At 36.3% G+C, this 23,388-nt stretch overlaps 1 protein-coding gene across 1 annotated transcript; it reads right to left on the minus strand.

Annotated features, from left to right (window-relative positions):
- Window positions 1-4,189: 4,189 nt before the first annotated feature.
- Window positions 4,190-19,687, minus strand: LOC144442192 (organic cation transporter protein-like). Its single transcript, XM_078131470.1, has 10 exons — window positions 19,225-19,687; window positions 15,554-15,657; window positions 15,002-15,156; window positions 13,898-14,066; window positions 9,202-9,310; window positions 7,041-7,186; window positions 6,369-6,583; window positions 5,776-5,884; window positions 4,997-5,209; window positions 4,190-4,676 (listed from the first exon to the last, which is right to left on the minus strand). The coding sequence occupies exons 1-10, from the start codon at window positions 19,645-19,647 to the stop codon at window positions 4,547-4,549; spliced, it is 1,773 nt and encodes a 590-aa protein (XP_077987596.1). The 5' UTR covers window positions 19,648-19,687; the 3' UTR covers window positions 4,190-4,546.
- Window positions 19,688-23,388: the final 3,701 nt, after the last annotated feature.

The following is a 23,388-nucleotide window of genomic DNA, read 5'->3' on the forward strand; positions in this document are numbered from 1 at the left end:
ACAGTTAACGCATGCGTGGAACTAGCGGAGAGGTACATATTAAAACTAGCTTTCCCTCGCCAAGCTATACAAAGCACAGCAATAAAAAAAATAATCTTTGTCAAACATTGCGTCTTAAAACATCAATGACATTTTGAAAGATAGTAGGTAATGTTATAAATTTATCATTTACTATGAAATTATTTGCTTGAATGATACAGTTGTTGTTTCCGTGTATATGTGCTCAAACTGACATGGGTAGCTAGGACTCAGTTGATCTTTCAGAATTGATATTATTATCGGAAGCCAGAGTACAATTTTTCAACGAAAAATAACATCTCTACAAAGAAGCTAGTGGTTAATACGACGATGGAAGCGATGTCTTCTAGCTATCACACTGGTCGTCTCGGAGAGTTGAATCATAGGTTATCTTCTACCAATTCACACTATATAGATTGGGTGTGGTTTGTTTGTTGAATACAAAGAGTTATAGAAATAGACTGGACAGATTCTGGATTCTTAGATCTAGCTTTCTATGCGTACTTTACCGTTTATTTGGTCTGTGATGTATTGTTCTATTCGAGTACATAGGTATATACCAGGTTTTGAACTCGCATACTTATATATCTTGCCTCAGTTATCCTTTTTAAAAGAATATTCATTTGAAATGTCAGGATTGTAAATACTGATCAGGACTGTTTTACTCGTTACTTTTACACTACATAGATTGGACAGAGTATGTTTGACACGATAAAACACTATTGTAATTAGCCAATACTACTTAACATCGGTTTCGACAGCTGTTTCAGTATTTAGATATACACATGTAGTCTCAAGTGACAAGTGCGGGTAGTTGTGACTATTTCCTATTTCCAGACACAATAGGTCGTTTGTTGTTATTTCCAGACGAGGTTGCAACCAAGCTGATGAGTCGTATATTATTGGTAATTCACTTTGTAGTACACCCCTCCACATATCACTTTGTAGTACACCCCTCCACATCTCACTTTGTAGTACACCCCTCCACATCTCACTTTGTAGTACACCCCTCCACATCTCACTTTGTAGTACACCCTTCCACATCTCACTTTGTAGTACACCCCTCCACATCTCATTTTGTAGTACACCCCTCCACATATCACTTTGTAGTACACCCCTCCACATCTCACTTTGTAGTACACCCTTCCACATCTCACTTTGTAGTACACCCCTCCACATCTCACTTTGTAGTACACCCCTCCACATCTCACTTTGTAGTACACCCCTCCACATCTCACTTTGTAGTACACCCCTCCACATCTCACTTTGTAGTACACCCCTCCACATCTCACTTTGCAGTACACCCCTCCACATCTCACTTTGTAGTACACCCCTCCACATCTCACTTTGTAGTACACCCCTCCACATCTCACTTTGTAGTACACCCCTCCACATCTCACTTTGTAGTACACCCCTCCACATCTCACTTTGTAGTACACCCCTCCACATCTCACTTTGTAGTACACCCCTCCACATCTCATATAGAAAATCCACAGGCACTTGTTTCCTGAGATATGTATCAGAACATTTCTATCAGAATACAATAAAATGTCGATAATATCGATAATATTGACGTATTTAGCCAACTGTATATGAAAGGGGTAAAATTATACTTCTTATACAAGTCCACCCACCGTGAAATATTAGTCTAGTGGGTGGACATGCGCTATCATAGAAACAAGTATAATTTCCCCCTTTCATATACAGTTCAAATATTTCATTGAAATATAATTTTTTAAACTACCTCCCTGTGGGGCAGATGTTAGAGCTCAAGATTAGTAGTCGGCATGGTCCTGGATTCAAATCCTACTAGACACAGGGGATTGTTACCATTCTGAATTGTAATCACACACACACACAGACACACATACACACACACACACACATACATACACACACATACACACACACATACATACATACATACACACATACATACACACATACATACATACACACATACACACACACATACACACACACATACACACACACACATACATACACACACATACACACACACACACACACAGATCTAGACGGTCAGACGGACAGACACCGCACCATGCCTATAGCACTACTGAACCTTATCAGTTCAGTTGTGCTAACAAGGACGACAGCAACTTATTAACATCAATATTTGAAGTACAATCAATATTTATTTCGTTACTTATATGCCAAACACTCTCTGTACATACAGATATTTAATAGAAAAGAACAAATGATAAAGTTACTAGTTTTTAGTGTGTTCATTGAAAGTATTCCCACGTACTTTAATCAATATATATATTGATGTAAATCATTTATCGCTACTATATCAGACAGGTGGCAACTTCATGAAGGCAGTGAAAACGGAATAGCAAAAATTTCATGGCAACTAATAATAGTACGTTATAACTAGTTATGTCAATGTAGTCTGACAAATGAAGCCAACATACCATTTCAGTATGTGTTTTCATAACATACAATTTAGACTGTCGACAGTCGTTCGTGCCTTTTTTGCTACATTTTCAGTCGTCTCGCTCCGTAGCACTGGCATACTTATGCGTACTGATAGGAACTGCGATTATCGAAGGCACGAACTGTGAGTGCCGACGGCACTTGCTGATCAGTACGCGGTTATAGTATTGCTCCGGATCGGAGCCAGGCGACGACTTTAGTTTTAGATAAAACGTAGCAAAAAAGGCACGAACGACTGTCGACAGTCTACATACAATTATGGAGTAATATTTCAGCTTAGTATCATAGTATACCCAAATATTTTGTATAGTCTTTAACTTAAATATATATTATATTATATTATATATATATATATATATATATATATATATATATATATATATATATATATATATATATATAATGTAACAACAATATATGTTTTCATTGCATGGCTCCACGGTTAGAAACTTGACATGTACTCAGCCTTTATATTTTCCATTCTCATTCCTTTCTCATTCTACGTACTACCAACACAAGTAAGTTTATATAAATTGTGCTATTCAGTGCAACTCTCAGGGGAAATTGAACAAGGAACACTGCCGGAAAAAAACCGAGTTTAAAGTGACTTGCAAGTTATAATTAAAAGCAAGGTTATTGGCCGCTATCGCACAAACATTTTTTTCAAGTGTAGTATTTTATTGATGACCACTGTAAGTACTTTCAAGGCCTGTAGACACCAGCTACAATCGTGTTCGTCAGAAGAGTCAAGTCTCAATTCCCAGTAAGTCTCAGTAAGCACGTTTGAAATCACCACAAAAAAAGCTGTGCTAAATCAAATTGCTGCACAGACTGAAACTGACGATGTTCCCACTCACACATTTGAGCTTCTTCACTACCACACATCCCCATTGTGTAACGCAACAAATCAGACTAATTGATCATATTTAGGAGAAATCGTTTGAATGAAATAAGACCTACACAAATTGTGTGGTTCCGATTACGCTCAATTTTAGAATAGGTGGGGTAGCTAGATTGTTTTAATTATTTTTTCCATGTGTGAGTATCTAGTTCAGATAGTTATGTTTTCCGTTGTGTTACACATGGTCTCTGTGTTATTGGTTTCTTCTCATCAGATGTACAGCAATTATAGATTGGAAGAACCGTGTTATATTGTCTTTTTAAGTTGATAGCAGTTTCCGCATCCACTATTTTCGCGAGACTTCACAATTTTCGCGATTTTATTTTTTTCTCGGATTGGCAATAAAGAACTAGGTGGGGTCGGGTAAACCGGAACCAAACATTTTTTTGGGCCTAACCAATAACAAGTCCTGGTCACGTGGTAGATTAACAACGCCGGCACTGTTACTACCGTGAAGTGTTTGTAGTTGGCCAAGTCCAGTTTTGTTATGATTGAAACGACAAAATAATCGTGATCTATTACAGCAGTGTCGGGCTAACACATGTATATAATGTATTTTAATATCTTTTTATTTGTGATGTTTACTAGCTCTGACGTACGTCATACATTACAACAATATAAATATAATATATATAAACTTAGGAGTTTTTGTCAACACACTTGACAGCATTTAATAGTCTGTAAGTTATACCGTGACGGGGCACTCTCACACATCGGTCAACCTTTCATCTCATCGCACGACGTATATTACAGTCTACATTTAATGTTCATATGCATATGTACATGTTGATTTAAACACACACACACACACACACACACACACACATACACACACGGATTGGTATTAAAATATAAAACGTCAAAATGCTATTTTGGCAGTGATGTAGAAAATGTTGGTCCACATCAAAATAATAGTTCAATATATTCCTTATTAAAACACTAATGTGGTCTTAAGGATGACTGTTCTCATCCTGTAGCCCTTTTTATGGCAAAGTTGTGATACGTACTTTATCGAAGTCAGTAACTGATCTTGTCAACAATAAAATAACTCTGACAGGTTGCATTGAAGCAATACGCATTAGTTCATGTTCATGTAAGTAAACACAGTATAAGGAGAAGATGTCCAAATGTTGTACTGAACAAAATGGTCATGAAAGTTGTAAATAGTTACACAAACACAGCTTCTTGTGACGGGTACGAGTTGATATATTTTGGATTAAGATTTCCAAGTGAAGTCCATGTAATCAGGTTCTTGGCGTTGTTGTTTATTGCTGTATCTGACACGATGCTCCCATCTCTGTGTAAAAATGATCGTAAAATGTTTAATTGCATTCACTATTAGGCTGCATCAATTGACATCACACAGACAGACAGACAGACAGACAGACAGACAGACAGGCAGATTTGACCATAACCGAATACCCTGTTTGGTATGTATATTACAGAGGCATCATCCTTCGTTAAAATGAAGATATCTAAATGTTACCATCTGTCTTAGTTTACCGGATACTTTCACTTACACTGACTGTTTGAGACTCAATACACAAATTATTGCCACTCCAACCACTTTACTATCATCATCAGTTATAAATACACATAGTGATGGAATATACTCACCTATCTGCTAAATACTCAATATCTTCAATGGTTGATGGCAGAGGCTTCCCCTTAGTATCTGGCAGAAGCAATATAATTAGACCAGCCAAGATGGCAGTACCTCCGTATATAAGGAATGGTAGAGGCTTCCACCAAGACGATAACAGTTGAATGAAGGGTGCAAGAATAGAACCGATTCTACCAAAACAATTGGCAGCACCTAGACCAGTTGTTCTGAAAGAGGCATTCCATCAAATGTAAGACTGACTTGTCAACTAATCATATATTGAAACTAGAAACACAGTAGAATGCTATTTCATAATACTATATATACATAATATTCCAGGAATGTGAGGATTCAATTCACTCTTTGAAAGGTTATTCACGAAAGGTCAGCTGTTTTCAACTTTATTGTACCAGAGACATTTATTCAGCGAAACGAAACGAAATGAATCGAAATGAAAGGCAACTAAACGAATCGAAACAAAACAGCGAATAGTTTAAACATTGTATGGTATTGCATTAATAGTACACATATGGTGCAATTTTAACGTTAGAATTAACTAAACATAAAAACAAAAATCTGAAAAGACCTTTGTGATACAGTTCCTGCTTTCTTTTCCCAGACATTTATTATGGAATTTAAGGCGACGTGAGTAAATTTATATAGCTCTGTGCAAATAGTACCTTCTACTAAGGGAGGTTGATTGAGAAACATGGACAATGCCGGTTGATAAAGTTGGCTATGAGAAGATAAACTGGTTGAAAGAATGACAAAGTCAGGGAAAATAATAGATTACCTAACAACAGTAGGCAGTAATTCAGTTGTGAATATGTAAGATGTCCAGAATGCTCCTGCAACACCCATCTTGCCAATCATTGCTATAGTGATAGACAAAGAGGGCAGATCTAGAAACAAATATAATAGAAAGTAAGGTACTCAGAGTTGATGTTATACGTGGATATACATTGCTGTACGTAGGAAGAATATTTCATGTAACAACATGGTTGTATACACAGACATTTCTAATAAAAAAGAGCTTAGCATTTATTTGAGGCTTTTATGCATTGTACAACAATCTATCTTTAAACAAAACACATCAGAATACGATCGCGAGTTGTTGGTTTCCATTGACATACCAGAAGTCGAGTGTTTCAAAGACACCATATGCATGTAACATTGTATCAGATGCGATGTTTCAAAGAAGGTGGTACTTGCAATTGTCTGCTCTATCGACTCAGATTGACGCATCCTTTGAGGTGCACATGTTCTGATGTCGCAATAAATCAAAGCCTCAAATGCTAGGTTTTTGTGTGTGGTATCTTGAAGAATAATAAATAATAAATACATAAATACAAATTATTAAGCTTATTGGTGAATTTTAAGATTTACCTTCTGGTATGAATTGACAGCAAATACATCCTATCCCAGCAAAAATGCAGAACAGACTTAATGTGATAGTTCTTCCATATCGATCCACGAAAAAAATGGAGGCCAAGGTGGCGGGAATTTCAACCATACCAGCAAGGAAGAAGTTTAAGTATTCATCGCCGGCCAAACTACTGGTATTTAAGGATACTCCGTAGTACACCATAGATATAGCAGTCCTGTTGAATTGCAAAGGATATCTTGTTCACATTTTGTATGAAAGCAACATTTGCAGGCACAATAACATCTCAACCAAGTTTCAAACCAATACCCTCGGTAGTTTTAGAATTATAAGATTTTTGCCAAATCAACCCGTTAAGATGTTTTTTTATTTTACGTTTCCCTAAATCTCCAAATAATTGTAAGGTTTTGTAAGTTTTTTTGTCGGAATGCTTGAAATGAGATTAGAGAAAGGACTCGTAAAAATAATCAATGTCTTTATTTCGAACCATCAACTAACTACTTGGAAGTTACAGTATTTTGGGAAGCCATGTATGCTGGTAAAAGAATTGACGTGGATAATGAATTCTGATAAGTCAAATTCATTTATTTTCGTTTTTATTTTATTTATTAAAACGATTGAAATATTAAAGAAATTGTGGTAGTTGTCTTCAATACATGAGAATTTAAACTTACCAATGTACGAATATATTAAGACATCTTCGGCGAAGATTTGGTGTTCTAATTAGGTCTATAAAGCCGTGATGTCTTCGTGTTTGTAGACCACCATTCTTCAGTCTCTCCTGACACTCCTCTTGGTAGTACTTTCCAAGTTTTGGAAGCTGCAAGTTGTACAATCGGTGTTACTTTCATGAATTATAACAAAGGTTTGTAGTTGTCAAACTCAGCAGAACAGAAGAATGTCAATTCTCTGTCTGCGATTGAATTTAGACGGGAACGGGCACATTTGTTTATTCGTGTGTGCTCCTATTCGACTGGGTTTGTCATTATACAACATGAAACTGTACATTGGGATACATCAGTATGTATTATAAAAGTACACTCACTATATCACTGATACAAAAAGCTTGAAACATCAGACGGGAATCTCCTACCAAACATACATAAATTATCGCTAAGACACAACACAACACACCTTAGATTAGATATGACATCAATATTACATATTTCAAAACACGCCCGGGTCTTTTTTCACCCATCTTGGCAAATCAGTTACCTTGGAAACCTCAGACTGTTAACCCATTGAAACATGGAACAGTGATCGCGGATTTTGAGGAAACATGTAACTAAGATGTTCGTGTCGGTCTGTTTATTATGTATGTTGTGTAGGATTGTGCCTGATAGTCACTTTATTGCATTACATTGCGTATCCCGATGACACATATACTAACACGCTAAAAATAAACCATGTGATGAATTGAATGGCATTTGTACTGACACATACGTGTAACTAAAAAGTAGCATGCTATACTTTACAAGTTAAGTAACTGGGTCAACAATAATTTGCTTTGATTGATTTAAAATACCAAATCATGATGAAAATATTGATCAAAGTTGTGTTACTTTTGGCTTAAATTTCAAAATAAATTTCACAATCAATCGATCAATCAGTCAATCAATCAGTCAATCAATCAAGACTGTTCTTTCCGGTAGAGATGTAGTAAGCTTCCACCAAAGTAAAACAAAATTTCTGCATGCAGGTGTCCAATCATTTTAAAGTTATGATTAACTTTGCACCCAAAAGATTTGCGATCGATTAAACAAACAGACAAACAAACAAACACTCCTACATGCAGTTTTAGCACGATCAGTCCTTGAATTGAAGTCAAAATAAACGAAGACCTATCACGCATGTGTCAGTCTACTTTTGCCATGAGAGAAAATGGAAAGTGATCACGTTACCGTAGCAGTTGACACTTGAGAGCAAACGTAGCGTTGGTTACACCGTGAAAACCTTTAGTTTTAATAATACTGATACTATATCCCGTGCAAACGACTGTTCATACCAATCATAACGGTGCTAGTTGTCAATTCTGACTTTTACATTGAAGTAATTCTAATCTTGTACAAATATGATGTAAACGTGATGTAAGTTTAGTTGGTAGTAGAAATATGCATGGAATCATGGCATATTAGGTTTATTTTGATAGTGGGTGAATTTTAGTAAGAAGTAAAACAAATAAGTAGTAAATAAGTGAAAAAGCAAAATAGCGGCCAGGCGCTCATTTCATTGGAAACTATGATCTTGCAATCGTTATGACAACGAATGCTAAAACCAGTAGCTGTAACAATTAGTGAGCGCATGGGCGTTACACTTATTAGAAGCAAGACTTTTCAGGTAAATGTTTTCTTGATTTGGTAGAATTACTACTAACAACTTTATCTTTACATCGGTTTATGTGTGCCTCCATTCTTCAACGAACAGACAAGGTCAAAATTAGACTATTGCAATTGAATTCAAAATATGTCTAGCACCCCATTTGATTGCAGTCTTCAAATAGATTGAATTGGTCCAGCTTAAATTAGAAACTTGTAAAAAATGATACTAATCAGCTTTGTCTAAGTATAACTTAGCGGAAGTAAATTAAATTGGACAAACAAATATGCATATCTGAATAATTTTTCGTTCCAAAAACGAAATCAAGATTGTGCGATATAATTGCGCATGCGTCGTAAAGACATATCCGTCTTCAAAAAACACACTACATACTGGATACTATTTTTTTGCCAATCAACGATTCAGAGTATCAAAGAAGAATGCAATCATTCGAAAAGTTGGTGTCGTGAGAGCCAGTTTGCACGAGAGATAGTTTACACAACTGAAATGTTGATATACCAGTGGACTAATGTCTGCTTTGTTCACCCTCGCTGCCTTTAGTATAATCACTTCAGCTTCCTTGACCTCGCCACGAGAGAGAAGCCAGCGGGGTGATTCTGGTAAGAACCTTAAATCGGCAAATTATTAATTGGGTAAGAAAATAATAACAAAATTTTGATCAATTTTAGTTACAATATTAATTCTGAAGTTGCACTGAAAATTTATGATAGACTGAGGTAAATGTCGAACACATATATATCTAAGTCTTACATGTTATTATATTCAGTTTGCATAATTCATATTCAATTTGTTATTTTTTACTGATGCCAGATGGTTATTACAGCACGTTGCTGGATACTGATTTGTTTGATACAGTCACACAGAAACCAATAAAAACGTAAACATTCTACACTTTCATGATCAGATAACAATATTTAAAGATACTGCAAATAGACACTAACACGCAGGTGCCAATGTTTTAATGTATGCATTTGATGTCTGCATTCACTTCATTTAGACAAAATGTCGCAAGAAACTGTTTTCATTGAATCTTGATATGTTAAAGTCTAACATGTGCAGTTTGTTATTTATTGGTTTGTACTGTTATATCAAACAGAGAGAGAGAGAGAGAGAGAGAGAGAGAGAGAGAGAGAGAGAGAGAGAGAGAGAGAGAGAGAGAGAGAGAGAGAGAGAGACAGAGACAGAGACAGAGACAGAGAGTCAGACAGAGACAGAGAGAGACAGACAGACAGACAGACAGACAGACAGAGAGAGAGAGAGGGCGAGAGAGCGCGAGCGAGAGAGACAGAGAGAGAGACAGAGAGAGAGAGAGAGCGAGCGAGCGAGAGAGAGACAGAGAGACAGAGACAGACAGACAGAGGGGAGACCGTTAACGGTAACTTGCGAAGCGTTGTATTATAACTAGCAAGCGAGTTACGCTTCTTTGGTAAGGATGCACTTAAATTGCTGCATAATGCGAGAGAAACAATAGATATTAGGATAGACACATATTTCTTATTAAAGGCACATAGAAGCGTAAAACTGTACTTGTGTACTTTTCGCTTACTATATCTCATAAATTGTAAACTCATCACCGTAATCGTCCACTAATGTTTTTATAGGCTAAATGTCAAGTCCATGAAAACTGTCACCGTTTGGGGTCACACGACCGAAAGTCAGTTTGTCACTTCCAGATGTTCTAATGTTACGTCACAGTCGAATTTACATAACAATGTAGTATAAACTGTATACCAAATTGACAAGCGATTGACAACGAAATGTTTATATGATATTATATATATATATAAAAATATATATATATATATGAACATAACTATTAGCATAAAATAACATAACATAACACAATTTAATTTGGTACTGTCTGACTCAGACAAGGCCCCAGCTATGTCCTTTCAATTTGTACGGGAGAGGATCAATAGTTTAGTGTAAGATAAAAAAAAAACTAAATTCTTTTAGTTAGGCCCAGACCCCCTCCCCTCCAAATAAACTGGCCAAAAGTGAGAGTTGTTTCAGACAGTACGATCAATTTCAAATCAGTATAATGTATTAGATAGTACTATGAATACAAAGCCAGTATGTAGTACTATGAATACAAAGCCAGTATGTAGTAGTATGTAGTGCTATGAATACAATGCCAGTATGTAGTAGTATGTAGTGCTATGAATACAATGCCAGTATGTAGTAGTATGTAGTTCTATGAATACAATGCCAGTATGTAGTAGTATGTAGTGCTATTGATACAATGCCAGTATGTAGTAGTATGTAGTGCTATGAATACAATGCCAGTATGTAGTAGTATGTAGTGCTATTGATACAATGCCAGTATGTAGTAGTATGTAGTGCTATGAATACAATGCCAGTATGTTGTAGTATGTAGTGCTATGAATACAATGCCAGTATGTAGTAGTATGTAGTGCTATGAATACAATGCCAGTATGTAGTAGTATGTAGTACTATGAATATAATGCCAGTATGTAGTAGTATGTAGTGCTATGAATACAATGCCAGTATGTAGTAGTATGTAGTACTATGAATACAATGCCAGTATGTAGTAGTATGTAGTGCTATTAATACAAAGCCAGTATGTAGTAGTATGTAGTGCTATTAATACAATGCCAGTATGTAGTAGTATGTAGTGCTATTAATACAATGCCAGTATGTAGTAGTATGTAGTGCTATTAATACAATGCCAGTATGTAGTAGTATGTAGTGCTATTAATACAATGCCAGTATGTAGTAGTATGTAGTGCTATTAATACAATGCCAGTATGTAGTAGTATGTAGTGCTATGAATACAATGCCAGTATGTAGTAGTATGTAGTGCTATTAATACAATGCCAGTATGTAGTAGTATGTAGTGCTATGAATACAATGCCAGTATGTAGTAGTATGTAGTACTATGAATACAATGCCAGTATGTAGTAGTATGTAGTGCTATTAATACAATGGCAGTATGTAGTAGTATATGTAGTGCTATGAATACAATGCCAGTATGTAGTAGTATGTAGTGCTATTAATACAATGCCAGTATGTAGTAGTGTGTACTACTATGAATACAAAGCCAGTATATAGTAGTATATAGTGCTATGAATACAATGTCAGTATGTAGTAGTATGAAGTGCTATGAATACAATGCTAGTATGTAGTAGTATGTAGTGCTATGAATACAATGCCAGTATGTAGTAGTATGTAATGCTATGAATACAATGCTAGTATGTAGTAGTATGTAGGACTATGAATACAATGCCAGTATGTAGTAGTATGTAGTAGTAGTAGTTGTATGAATACAAAGCCAGTATGTAGTAGTATGTAGTACTATTAATAAAAAGCCAGTATGCAGTTGAATGTAGTGCTATTAATACAAAGCCAGTATGTAGTAGTATGTAGTGCTATTAATACAAAGCCAGTGTGTAGTAGTATGTAGTGCTATTGATAAAAAGCCAGTATGTAGTAGTATGTAGTGCTATTAATACAAAGCCAGTGTGTAGTAGTATGTAGTGCTATTGATAAAAAGCCAGTATGTAGTAATATGTAGTTCTAGGAATACAATGCCAGTATGTAGTGAGGAAAATAGTTCTTTGGTGACACAATTTGTATTTTTGTTCGAATTCCATGCATTTAGTATAGAGAAAATTCTTCGTTTAGGAGTAGAAAATAGATTCCATTAAAAAGTAAAATCGTTTTTACCGGGTAAAAACCAAAATGGTTCAACAACAACCCCCCCCCCCCTCCCCTAACTAAAATATTTCTTTTATCCTACATTGAACTATTGATCTAGTCCCCAGAGTTTAAAGATTTGCTGTTGTTTTGTTTTGAGTCATTTTAAAACTATGATCGTACCCATAAATCTGGCACCTGTTTCAGACCCTTCATCGAACCGATGAGTGTATATCAGTTGGAGACACAACAGTGAATTCACTAAATTACAACAATCGTACTGAACGTTCTCTTTATAAAACGTTTCTCTTTTCAAATTAATTGGACATCATATATTTGGAACTTGCGATGATACTAGCCGAAGATTTATTTTGTGTGGCAAGTACAGGGAGTATCAAAGACAATAACAGGTTTGTCAGAAAAACGAACTCGTGACTATGAGTACGTTTTTTAGGTTGCTATAATGTGAATTCTACGATAGCGGCTCCTACATAATACACCATGGTTTAAACTCTAATAAATCAGGTAATCCCTCGTGCTGTATTATAGATATACATCGGAAAGAGGATGATACACTTCTGTACTACCAAATGCCTATCTGTCAGGTTATCCCACTTGATACATTCAATCATAGACAAGTATTCTTACTTGTCTGTGATTCAACCACACTTGCCATACATTGAATTGTCACACTGTACGCATGCGCAGCCATAGAAATCAACTTCACCTGGAATCACTGTACATCACTGTAGAAATGTACATGCCAAATTTACAGTGAAATACACAATCACACCTCTACCAATGAAACTAGCATATCTCACAAAATTATTCATTAGTACCGTTAACTCATTTGGAAAACTACACCATTCGAATTCATTCACAATATATTAATTCTCACACAAGAGTACCAAGGGTGATGTCCTGAAGCATAGCACATTCTTTCTGATCATCCTCTATATATATGTCGAGTTAGTTAGTTAGTTATCCACGTGTCAATACCAACTCAATGTACATATCAGTTTCTTCAATATGCCACAAACGAGACTTTTTTTAAATAATAAAGTATTATATCACAATTATTTTGTCTAAATTTTAGAAAATATGTTTCCAAAATACAAATTAAACAAATATTGATATCAAATTATTGAAATAAAACTGTCGTGTCTCCATGACAACAATGTTGCTAAAATAGAGTCGAAATACGTACAGTTAATTTACCAGTACGACATTTGCCATTTATTTATGTAATCTGCTATTTTTGTATAAATAATTTGTCAAATTTCCTGTCAAAAATGCCCCAGAACTTGTTTTAACATACATTTTGACACTAATCTTTAATTTCTGATGTGATAAATAAAAATCATCATGGATATGATGTATCTTTGTACAAGGAATCGAATTTTCTTTGAGTGGTTTCGTGGATGTTGTAGTAAGTACGATAACAAGTTATTCTAAATATCCATATGACAGCTCGAAGGATAACCCGCTAAGCCAAAGCTGATAACAGAGAATAAAGTGTTGATGACTTTAAACTTACCAAAAGTAGGCTAACAACAAAACTGATGGTAGAGACATTATAAAACTTAGTTTTCTCCAATCTCGTACAACATATGCGATACCTCCGAGTGCAGCATAGGCAAGGGCATAGAAGACAACGGTACTACTGCTGACAAACGCCCTCTTCGACGGCCCGACCCATTCGAGAGCTGCAAATAAACATCCAAAATAATTAGTTTAGTGTTTGGCTAGTGACTGCTGTGTACTTTGAGTTGATTTCATGTGATGGTGGTGGTGGTGGTGGTGGTGGTGGTGGTGGTGGTGGTGGTGGTGGTGGTGGTGGTGGCGGCGGCGATATCAAATGTACAATTTTTCTACGTTCTAATCACAGGGAGCTCAGGCTCAATTAGTTTTATTTACAAATACAAACAAATAAGTAAACAAACAAAACACAACCAAATGAAGAAACAAGTGAACAAACACACAAACAAATACTAACTCCCCCCCCCCCTCCAAAAAAAAGAAGAAGTCACCAATGAGATATCTCATTGGTAACTATTTAGGGGTAGTATTTGTTTGTTTGTTTGTTGGTTGGTTTGTTGTTGTTTATTCATGTATTTATCTACTCATTTATCGGTTTATTTGTTTGTTTGTTTGTTTACTTGTTTATTTATTTATTTGGTTTTGTTTTGTTTGTTTACTTGTTGGTTTGTATTTGTAAACAAAACTAACTGAGCCTGAGCTCACATAACACATTCAATTTGTTTCAATGTTACTTTTAACCAACACTTATTATTCTTGTATTTCTGAATACGTAATAACTTATTACAACTCGTAGATCTCGCTGTACACACCAATCCTCATACAGTACTATATTGTACTTCGATCGTTACCGCTTTTTTTGTATAATTTATTTATATTTTAGTATGTTGTGTACATAGGACAATAAGCATTAAAGTTCCTTTGAAAGATGATGATGATGATGATGATGATGATGATGATGATGATGATGATGATGATGATGATGATGATGATGATGATGATGAGGAGGAGGAGGAGGAGGAGGAGGAGGAGGAGGAGGAGGAGGAGGAGGAGGAGGAGGAGAGAACAAGGAGAAGATGGATGTAGAAGACGTTAAACTTACCGTAACTATAAGCAACAAGATAACAACCAACAAGCGAACAACCAAGGAAAAACTGTGAGATGATATAAACCTCTAGAGTCGGTGAAAATGCCGTACATAAATTGAAAAAGGTGTTACACGGTATGGAAATGAATATGGACCATTTTCTACCATATCTATAATGAAGAAATGTGATAATATACATTTTGATAACTAGGTCGATTCTTATCGACAGTGCAAAGCCATACACTTGGATCAATCATAATAATAATTGTGTCGAAGGTTAATAAGTTTGGATTACTGTTACGTCATAGCTTGTTTGTAAAATAGGCACCCTACCTTCAGAATAATGAAACCTGTAAATATTTAATGACAGTGTCAAGCCTCTGAATGATAAATCTGATATTTAAATGAAATCCTATATTTGCTATACGTATAAGCCTTTGTCATCAGTGTGCTATACAGGTATGGAATCCACGATGTTTACGGGACAATCTCGCATCACCCTGCACAACAGTCTACCCATGCCAGACACAGTATATTCGTGAAATTAGGAGTAGTTAGCAAGCTTACCGGTCAGATAGGGGTGCTAAAAATAGCATTCCAACCAGAACACCAACATAAATCGAAGATCTTCCGACTTCTCGAAGCCATGATTTTTCGCACACTAGATCCCACTATGAAGGAGAAAAATTCCATATTTACAAGTATTATCGTATCACTGATTTACTGTCCCGTAACTCGGGCAACTTGTTTCTTCGCTAGATCTTGGCATGCAATATTCTAAATCTGTCGTAAGAAATATGAAAACATCTCAGATGGGTTGACAGTGTCCGTCAGCTTTTATATGTGGAGGATCCACAGAGTTGGCAAATTCTTAGCAATATGTTGTTGATGCTGTATTGTATTGTACGATTGTCATGAATTGTTTTTTTTGTTTCTCTTCTTGTGAAGGCTTAATAAACAAATAAATAAATAAATAAATAAATAAATAAATAAATAACATATTGATAGTTATATGCACAGACTAGGCCCTGTGTGTGCTATACATAAGGAGAGGTGTCAATTTCATGAAATTTGTCCATTGTCTCTTTTATTTCAATTTTTTCAAATAGATCTGCGCAATAGTTTAGCGCATGTACTATATTTAACGACTCGCTGTTTGCTTTTAAAACCGGTTTACTCCAGATGTCTGCCTGGTAGTGACTTGTAATAAAGGAGCCTGGCCTCGTTTTGTTTCGAAACTACCGTAACCGTGACGTCATCGTCAGGCGTCATGGTTGACAATCAAACTATTATGCTAGTAAGTTCAGCGGCTAATCGATCTCAACGATCCTTCCCATTTTGCTTTGAAGGAATATGTATCTGTATATGCTGTAGTAAGTTTAATATTGTTACCATGGTTACACGAATCCATCATACTACTATGTCGGCTGACTGATTACAATAGAGTTCAATGTCGATCGGGTTTTCACTGAGCTAGACTGTCGACAGTCGTTCGTGCCTTTTTTTGTTAAGTTTTAGCTAAAACTAAAGTCGTCGCCTTGCTCCGATCCGGAGCAATACTATAACCGTGTACTGATCAGCGAGTGCCGGAGTTCGTGCCTGAAAAACTATTAAACTAGGTACACAGTTTAAGATCCACTCGTTGAAGATCCACTTTCAATAATTGTGTTCGACGTTGTCTTTGGTTAAAATGTTGTTTCGTATAATTATCTCATTGCACACTGACACTAGCATTATTCCGCAATTCATTTTGAAGCGAAAATTTTCTATGGAAAGAATGGCCCTGAATTTGTAAACAGAATGGCCCTGAATTTGTAAACAGAGCGGTACTACCTTCGACATCAAAATCCAAACTTCAATTTCCATTATAATGATAATGACAAGGAGAATTCACTGAGTTCGCCTTGGGTTAAGGTTCCGACATAAACGAGGCCATAAAAGCTTTCGGAGTTGAGTAAAGGAAATGATTATTTTGTTGTGTTACTTATTTGAGAAAGCACCATCCATTTTTTTTCATGTGAATGTGACATCTTTTCGGCAACTACTTTGAAAGATACAACATTAGGCCAGAAAAGTGAAAAAGCTGTTCAACCTACCCATATATTATTTTCTGGTGATGGGCAATATATCCTCATGCGGTCTTCGCATTTTTTTCAAAATTAAGGATATTTCTTTATATTTTCTGAATAGTACATGTAACAATATGCATTAGAGTCAATTCCAAATTATGGTAGCTTATACAGTGGTTTACTTGGCTCTGATGATGCATACAAGAGTGAATTGAGATTAAAAATAAGCTGTTGCATATCCAATGTGCACTAAAAGAATTGAGCAAATGTTTACGACCATGGGAGTGGGCTGAGCAGTCATTGGGCTATCAAAAGTCTGGAAGTCTTGAAATGTTTTGCTCTTTATTCGAGATTTTCTGGAACCAAATTAAACTTCAGGAAAAGCCATTTACCAAGTGCACATCAGCAAAATATCTTTCAGCTTTGCCACAACAAAATACACTTTCAGATAATATGTAATGTATAGCATAATTGTTTCAATTCTGGTATTTTATTACCATATTCAAGCATTGTAAGACTTTGAATTATGTCTATGGTTTGACATTTTATGCCTCTAAATGGCCTCATACACTGCCTTATTTTCATTTTTTTTCACCTTTGGAGTTGATTGGAAATCAGTAGCAATCAAGTTGATAATTGTCTTTCTCCCAAAACAAAATGGAAGGTGTCTGGCTAAGTACCTCCCTGTATAGGTTAGAGCTAATTAGAGACATCTCCTTATGCATGTGAAATCCACACCTTGTGTAAAGTAATCTCGTTCGGAGTATTATTGTACTTGGCTATCACTGATATTTTTATGCATCATTGTACCATATGATTTTATATCTCCACTGTAGTGTAGGTGACAGAATGGGTGGCTAAAACAAGGCTTGAGTTTCATTTGGCGGGGCTTTACATTTTTTTAGAAGAGAGGGTGAGAGGAGCTACAACATTTGCTTAACTGTAAATTGTGTATATTTCCTAACTGTAGCTATGCAGACAAATTGCATAGAGATAGTATCAAGATGACTGAATAAGTTCTATCTAAACTCGACCTAAAATATTTTGCTATCATTATATATGGTTTGTTTTATCCTTGTCAAGCATTGCGAAAAAATGAAATCGACCTACCTACCTACCCACCCAATGTGATTGGTTAGGTTACCCATTGACCAGCATTTTTTAATTTTACTGGATGATATTTAATTGCGTATGCTAAAATAGAAATTATGTAAATTGCATGCAAATTAGCACTTTTCTAAACTTAAATGCATGATTGCACCAAGACAAAGTTCTGCCCCCCCCCCCGGCAATTTGGGTAGGCTACGGCCCTGGTAAGTGCTACGGAGCGAGGCAACGACTTTGTTTTAGATGAAAAGAAGCAAAAAAGGCACGAACGACTGTCGACAGTCTATCACTGAGCATGTACACATACGTATTGACCACAGACAATGACAAACGTCTGTGATGACTTGTACCAGTTGAAGGGCATTAGCCTCGAGGATTGCGTGAACGAAACAATGGGATTGAAATAAACCAATTCTGTTTCTATTCAATGCTTTTCCCTTCCTTATACATGGCGTGACTTGTATCGATTTCAATCATTGTCCATGCTAAAAGAATTTGCATAATGACCCCACTCTCTCCACATCGATTTATAAACTTATTAAGGTAGCATTTTCACTTTTTCATCTATTTTGAACAAGAATATGATAATTATATAATCAGTGGTTTTCAGCTGTAGTATAGCGTCCAGTAGTCATGTATACGGATTATCAGAACAGATCCTTTGAACATGTGTGGATGTAGATCCAATAAAATCAATGAAAAACTGATGCTTTAGGTAAAAAAAACCTATAAACCTTCATCTTTAAAAACTAATATCCTTGCACTTTTTATAATCAGTGTGGGAAGTGCTAAATTCGGCCAATATCTTGAGAAATATATCATGTGCGCATGCGCCAATGTGACCTTGAAATGTCTGTCATATGACTAATACGTAGTGCGCTATACAAGTAACGGTACAAGCCAGCCAGTGAACGAGCTGGAGTGTAAATAATAGACAAAGGAACTCAAATATCGAGACAGGGATAAAAATCATCGACAGATAGAATATCAGCGTTCAATATCATCATATTATTAGTCCGAAGTAGCAAAACATTGAAAGAAAGCGAGAAATTTGTCACTCACCTCAGTAACAATGCTGGATCGATGATTCGCAATATCGAAACTCCTACCGTTGATGCATTCTGATGTTGGTAATGACACTGACGCTTGGCATGAGCTGCTATTTCTATCAATTTGTTGAACACGTTCAGCAATACTAATGTTATTGTATTGTCTACAACTACTCGGCCGACACACTCCGTTTTCATTTTCATACGGAATATACATACTAACGCTAGAATTGGGATTCGTTAATAAGTCTTCTGATAGTTGACAGACGTGGGGAACTTGTGCCCCGGTAAACGCTGGAGCCATAATGACAAAGCAAGTGGGTATCATACTCAAGCAGAGAAATGAATAAACTATTTTCTGGTACAGTCCAAAGTCACCTAAATGATGTAAAATCTCATCAAAGTCAACCGCCGTCTTCTTTTCACCTGCTTTCATCTTGCAGTTAGTGTGGAGACTGTCGACTCACTACCGTGAGTTGGCACCGTGTACATGCATTAATAAACAATGGGATGACGCATGCGTAAAACGAATTCGGTCCGATTATTTATTACTGGCACTGTTTGGGCTAACCTTGTAACCGTCTAAAATGGTGTGATTGAATTGTGCAATTTTCAATGACGTCATATAATTAATTTAGTATTTCTATAGCTATTAGTCAGCTGTTCCTAGAATGTAATTGATTATGTTCATCGTCGCAAACCACGACCGTTTTACGATACCGTTCCAACTGGAAGAAACAATAGCTCTGGTTTGCGAGAATGGATTATGTTTAACCTCAACTGAAATGCAATTATGACGAAATCACCTATAATATCCGGTTTTATTTACATGTAAGTACTGTATATCCCGCATAGTCGACACACGAATACGCTATACGTCAATATATGCTAATTTGGCATAGTTATATAATGTGTATATAGGGCTCGTCTTTTTCTACCGTCCATTCGTTTTACGAATTCGAATTGAAAACAAGCAAAACGGAACATATTTCGTGTTCCCTTTCGTATTTTCCTTTTCGCAAATGGGAAATCGACACGTGAAAAAGTGTCCCTTTTTCCAATTTTCGTTTTAATACACGGTGATAGAAAAAAGGTATCCACTCCATTTTTCGTTTTCCTAGTTTACGGTAAACAAAAAAAAACCGAAGAACGCTGTATTGTCCATGTGCCAAAAGATGCATTGATGCAATACAGATTTTCAAGGATAAGCTTGGCTTTGCTTCGCTCTGCAAAGTGTAGGCACAAAGATCTCCCTATTCAACTTACGCTAAGGGAGTCGTCATTATTTACGGTTGGGGGGGGGGGTCTAGCAAGGGTGAGATGGACTAATCCTGCTATCCTGTGAAGTTGTCGGGCATAAGTACAATAGACACCGGTGGGAAGATAAACAACGCGGCTCCGCCTTGTTGTTTATCTTCCCACCGATGTCTATTGTATACGTATAATTTACACTCTGAAAGCAAACTTTGAATCAATTAGTTGTCAGGTTATCACCCAGTTTGTAAATATGTACTGAAGTCATTACAATTTGACAGGTGTCACTGTAACACTAGCTTGTCATCACTAGTTTGTTTCAGCTTAGAAGTGTCTCTGCTTTGTATTAAATAAGGTAAAAGTAGTACTCAGTATATTGCATTAATAAGTATTCTTACTGAAATGAAGTTGTTTTGTAAGTACCCCAATAATCATTAATAATACAATTGTAGCAATATAAATAATATAATTTCCTCTCTTTAATACCCACCACTTCATGTATATTATGGAAACGGAGGGGGGGGGGGGTCATCCCAATTTCTTAAAGTCAGGTGGGGGGGGGGGGGTCATTGATTTTTTTCCCTGTAGAATGAGGGTGGGGGCAGTTGAATTTCCACTTCTTATCAACCAATTCCTCCGACCCCCCCCCCGCCACAACCGTATACTGTCGGCTCCCCAAGACTTAGTAGCGAGTCGAATTTACAGCGGGGGCGCGGTACGAACATGGGATGCGAAGGGCTCCATGAAAATTATGTTGGTCTAAAAGGGGCCACGAGATATTTTGTTCGTAATTTGAACCATATCCAATATCAGGAGAGGTCGTTTACAGAGTACAATTGCAACCTTTCTTCCTGCTTTACTTTGTCTCAATAAGCTAGTTCTTAACCCATTATCTATTTATGAGGCGGGTGAATCAAAAGAGAGAGAGAGAGAGAGAGAGAGAGAGAGAGAGAGAGAGAGAGAGAGAGAGAGAGAGAGAGAGAGAGAGAGAGAGAGAGAGAGAGAGAGAGAGAGAGAGAGAGAGAGAGAGAGAGAGAGAGGTCATTTTTCTAACGAATTAGATCTTGTCGATCTCTCACCATATAAACGGAGAAGTGGAGAAAGTTGTACACATATTTTTAAACATCCTAGCTTCCAATATAAGATTATGTTTTTAAGAAAGCACAACAGTGCCTCTGTCTACTTCGAATTTCATGAGGTCAAGATTGTTAACGTAAGTATGGATATTTTAGCATCAGCTAGCGTATCGCTCATTATTTTATCATGGTATAGATAGGACAAAGTTGACACGAGTCGTTAGCCAGGTTGGAAGGATTATTAGTTCAAATTCAAAGCAAAAACAACTATCCGAAGCTACCATCAGTCATTGAAACGAAAAGCTATTCAAATTGTCATGGTTACCGCAATGAAAAGTCAAGTAATATCAGTAATATACAGTATATAGTATATAGTGTCATCGTATTTTAGAACCAGTGGGGCAATTTGTGAATTTTTTGGCTGTTTGTACTCGTTTAAGAAGTGCCTGAGCGAAGTGGGATTTTGACCAGAAAATCTTCGAATGTAACCAGTTCAGAAAAGCAAAGATTACTTATTTTGAATCATATATTATATCCGATTAAATGTGAGGTTCTAAGTCGTAGGAAGCCAATATAGTATTCATTTAATACTTTTATCTCTAGGTATTTCTTTACAGCATTAGCCTCAGCGACATTCGCTGAAATTGGACATTCATGTACGCAGTGCCCGGCCATATTAAAACACGTAGTGGTAGTATACATAGTGGAATGACTGGTCATGTCATGCGCAGAGTTAAAAAAAAAACCCACAATAGTGACAGCTCCCCTCGCTTTCCTGATACTCCTAGCAAAATATCAGTTCATTTCAATTCAGTAAATAACTTTATTGTACCTAATATAAATGCGGAAATTTGTCTTTAGGCAAAAAATACTGTAACATTATGTTCTTTGATACACACCAAGTTACTTTTGTTCATCTACGTTTCGGCAACGTGAATGTTGTATTCCTCAGGACAAACTGATGATGTTTACTGTTCACCACTAGAGGGTGCTGTGGTGAATAATTTGTCCATAGACATGAACAAAAGTAACTTGGTTGTGTATCATGGCAAAGGACATCACTAATTATTGAAGTTCCAACCTCATGAACCTGTTAACTGAGGCTCAAATACAATCTACAAAACAATTTACACAAGTACAATATATTCTGTGAATTTATAATGGTCTTTACATATACAATGAGTTTAAAATAGAACCATTTTCGTTCTCATATAGTTTGCAATGTAACTTGAAAGTACTTGAAAATTGTCTTCAATTCCCCAACTTTAGCTAGACTATCATGCGGTATACAAATCGCCATGACTCTCCATGAGAGCATATAGCTAGACATAAACATGAACCAATATGTTACACAAAAGTTTCTTTGTCTACATAAAGCCTACTATACGGACAGTAACACAGTCTATCACCGAGACCCAATTTCTGATAATGTCAGTGTAATTAATTCATGTGTAATCATTATAATCCTCACACTTCAAATTTATCAAGGAGGTAATCGGCGCCGGCGATATCTGACAGAACAACCAGGCTTCATTATGATAATTTTCATACCAAAAGTACAACCAATCAAGTGTCTAGTATTAGTAATCAATCTAAGGGCAACCAATTAGGTATTTCGTATTAGTAATCAATCAAACTATACAAGTGAGAATATCACATCTCGCCAAAATGCAGACATAAACAGATGTATATAAAAGAGACAAACTTAAAAGTAAATTTGTTAGTTTGGTAGACCCTACGTCTATATGTCTATGGCTAGGTCTGTTCACAAGCAGTAACACTAGTAAGTCGTACTCAGAACTGATGTATGCTGTCCGTCTCTGACAATATCCCCGGCCCTATCCAAT

The sequence above is a fragment of the Glandiceps talaboti genome, chromosome 11 (genome assembly GCF_964340395.1).
Source record: "Glandiceps talaboti chromosome 11, keGlaTala1.1, whole genome shotgun sequence".
NCBI classification, from domain to species: domain Eukaryota; kingdom Metazoa; phylum Hemichordata; class Enteropneusta; family Spengelidae; genus Glandiceps; species Glandiceps talaboti.

Excerpts from the sequence above, each read along its gene's own strand:
- LOC144442192 (XM_078131470.1), bottom strand. The coding sequence starts at position 19,647 with ATGAAAGCAGGTGAAAAGAAGACGGCGGTTGACTTTGATGAGATTTTA. Across the intron at positions 6,584-7,040 it reads CTTAATATATTCGTACATTG|GACTGCTATATCTATGGTGT; the intron begins GTAAGTTTAAAT and ends GCAATTCAACAG. Across the intron at positions 5,210-5,775 it reads TTACTGCCTACTGTTGTTAG|AACAACTGGTCTAGGTGCTG; the intron begins GTAATCTATTAT and ends TGCCTCTTTCAG.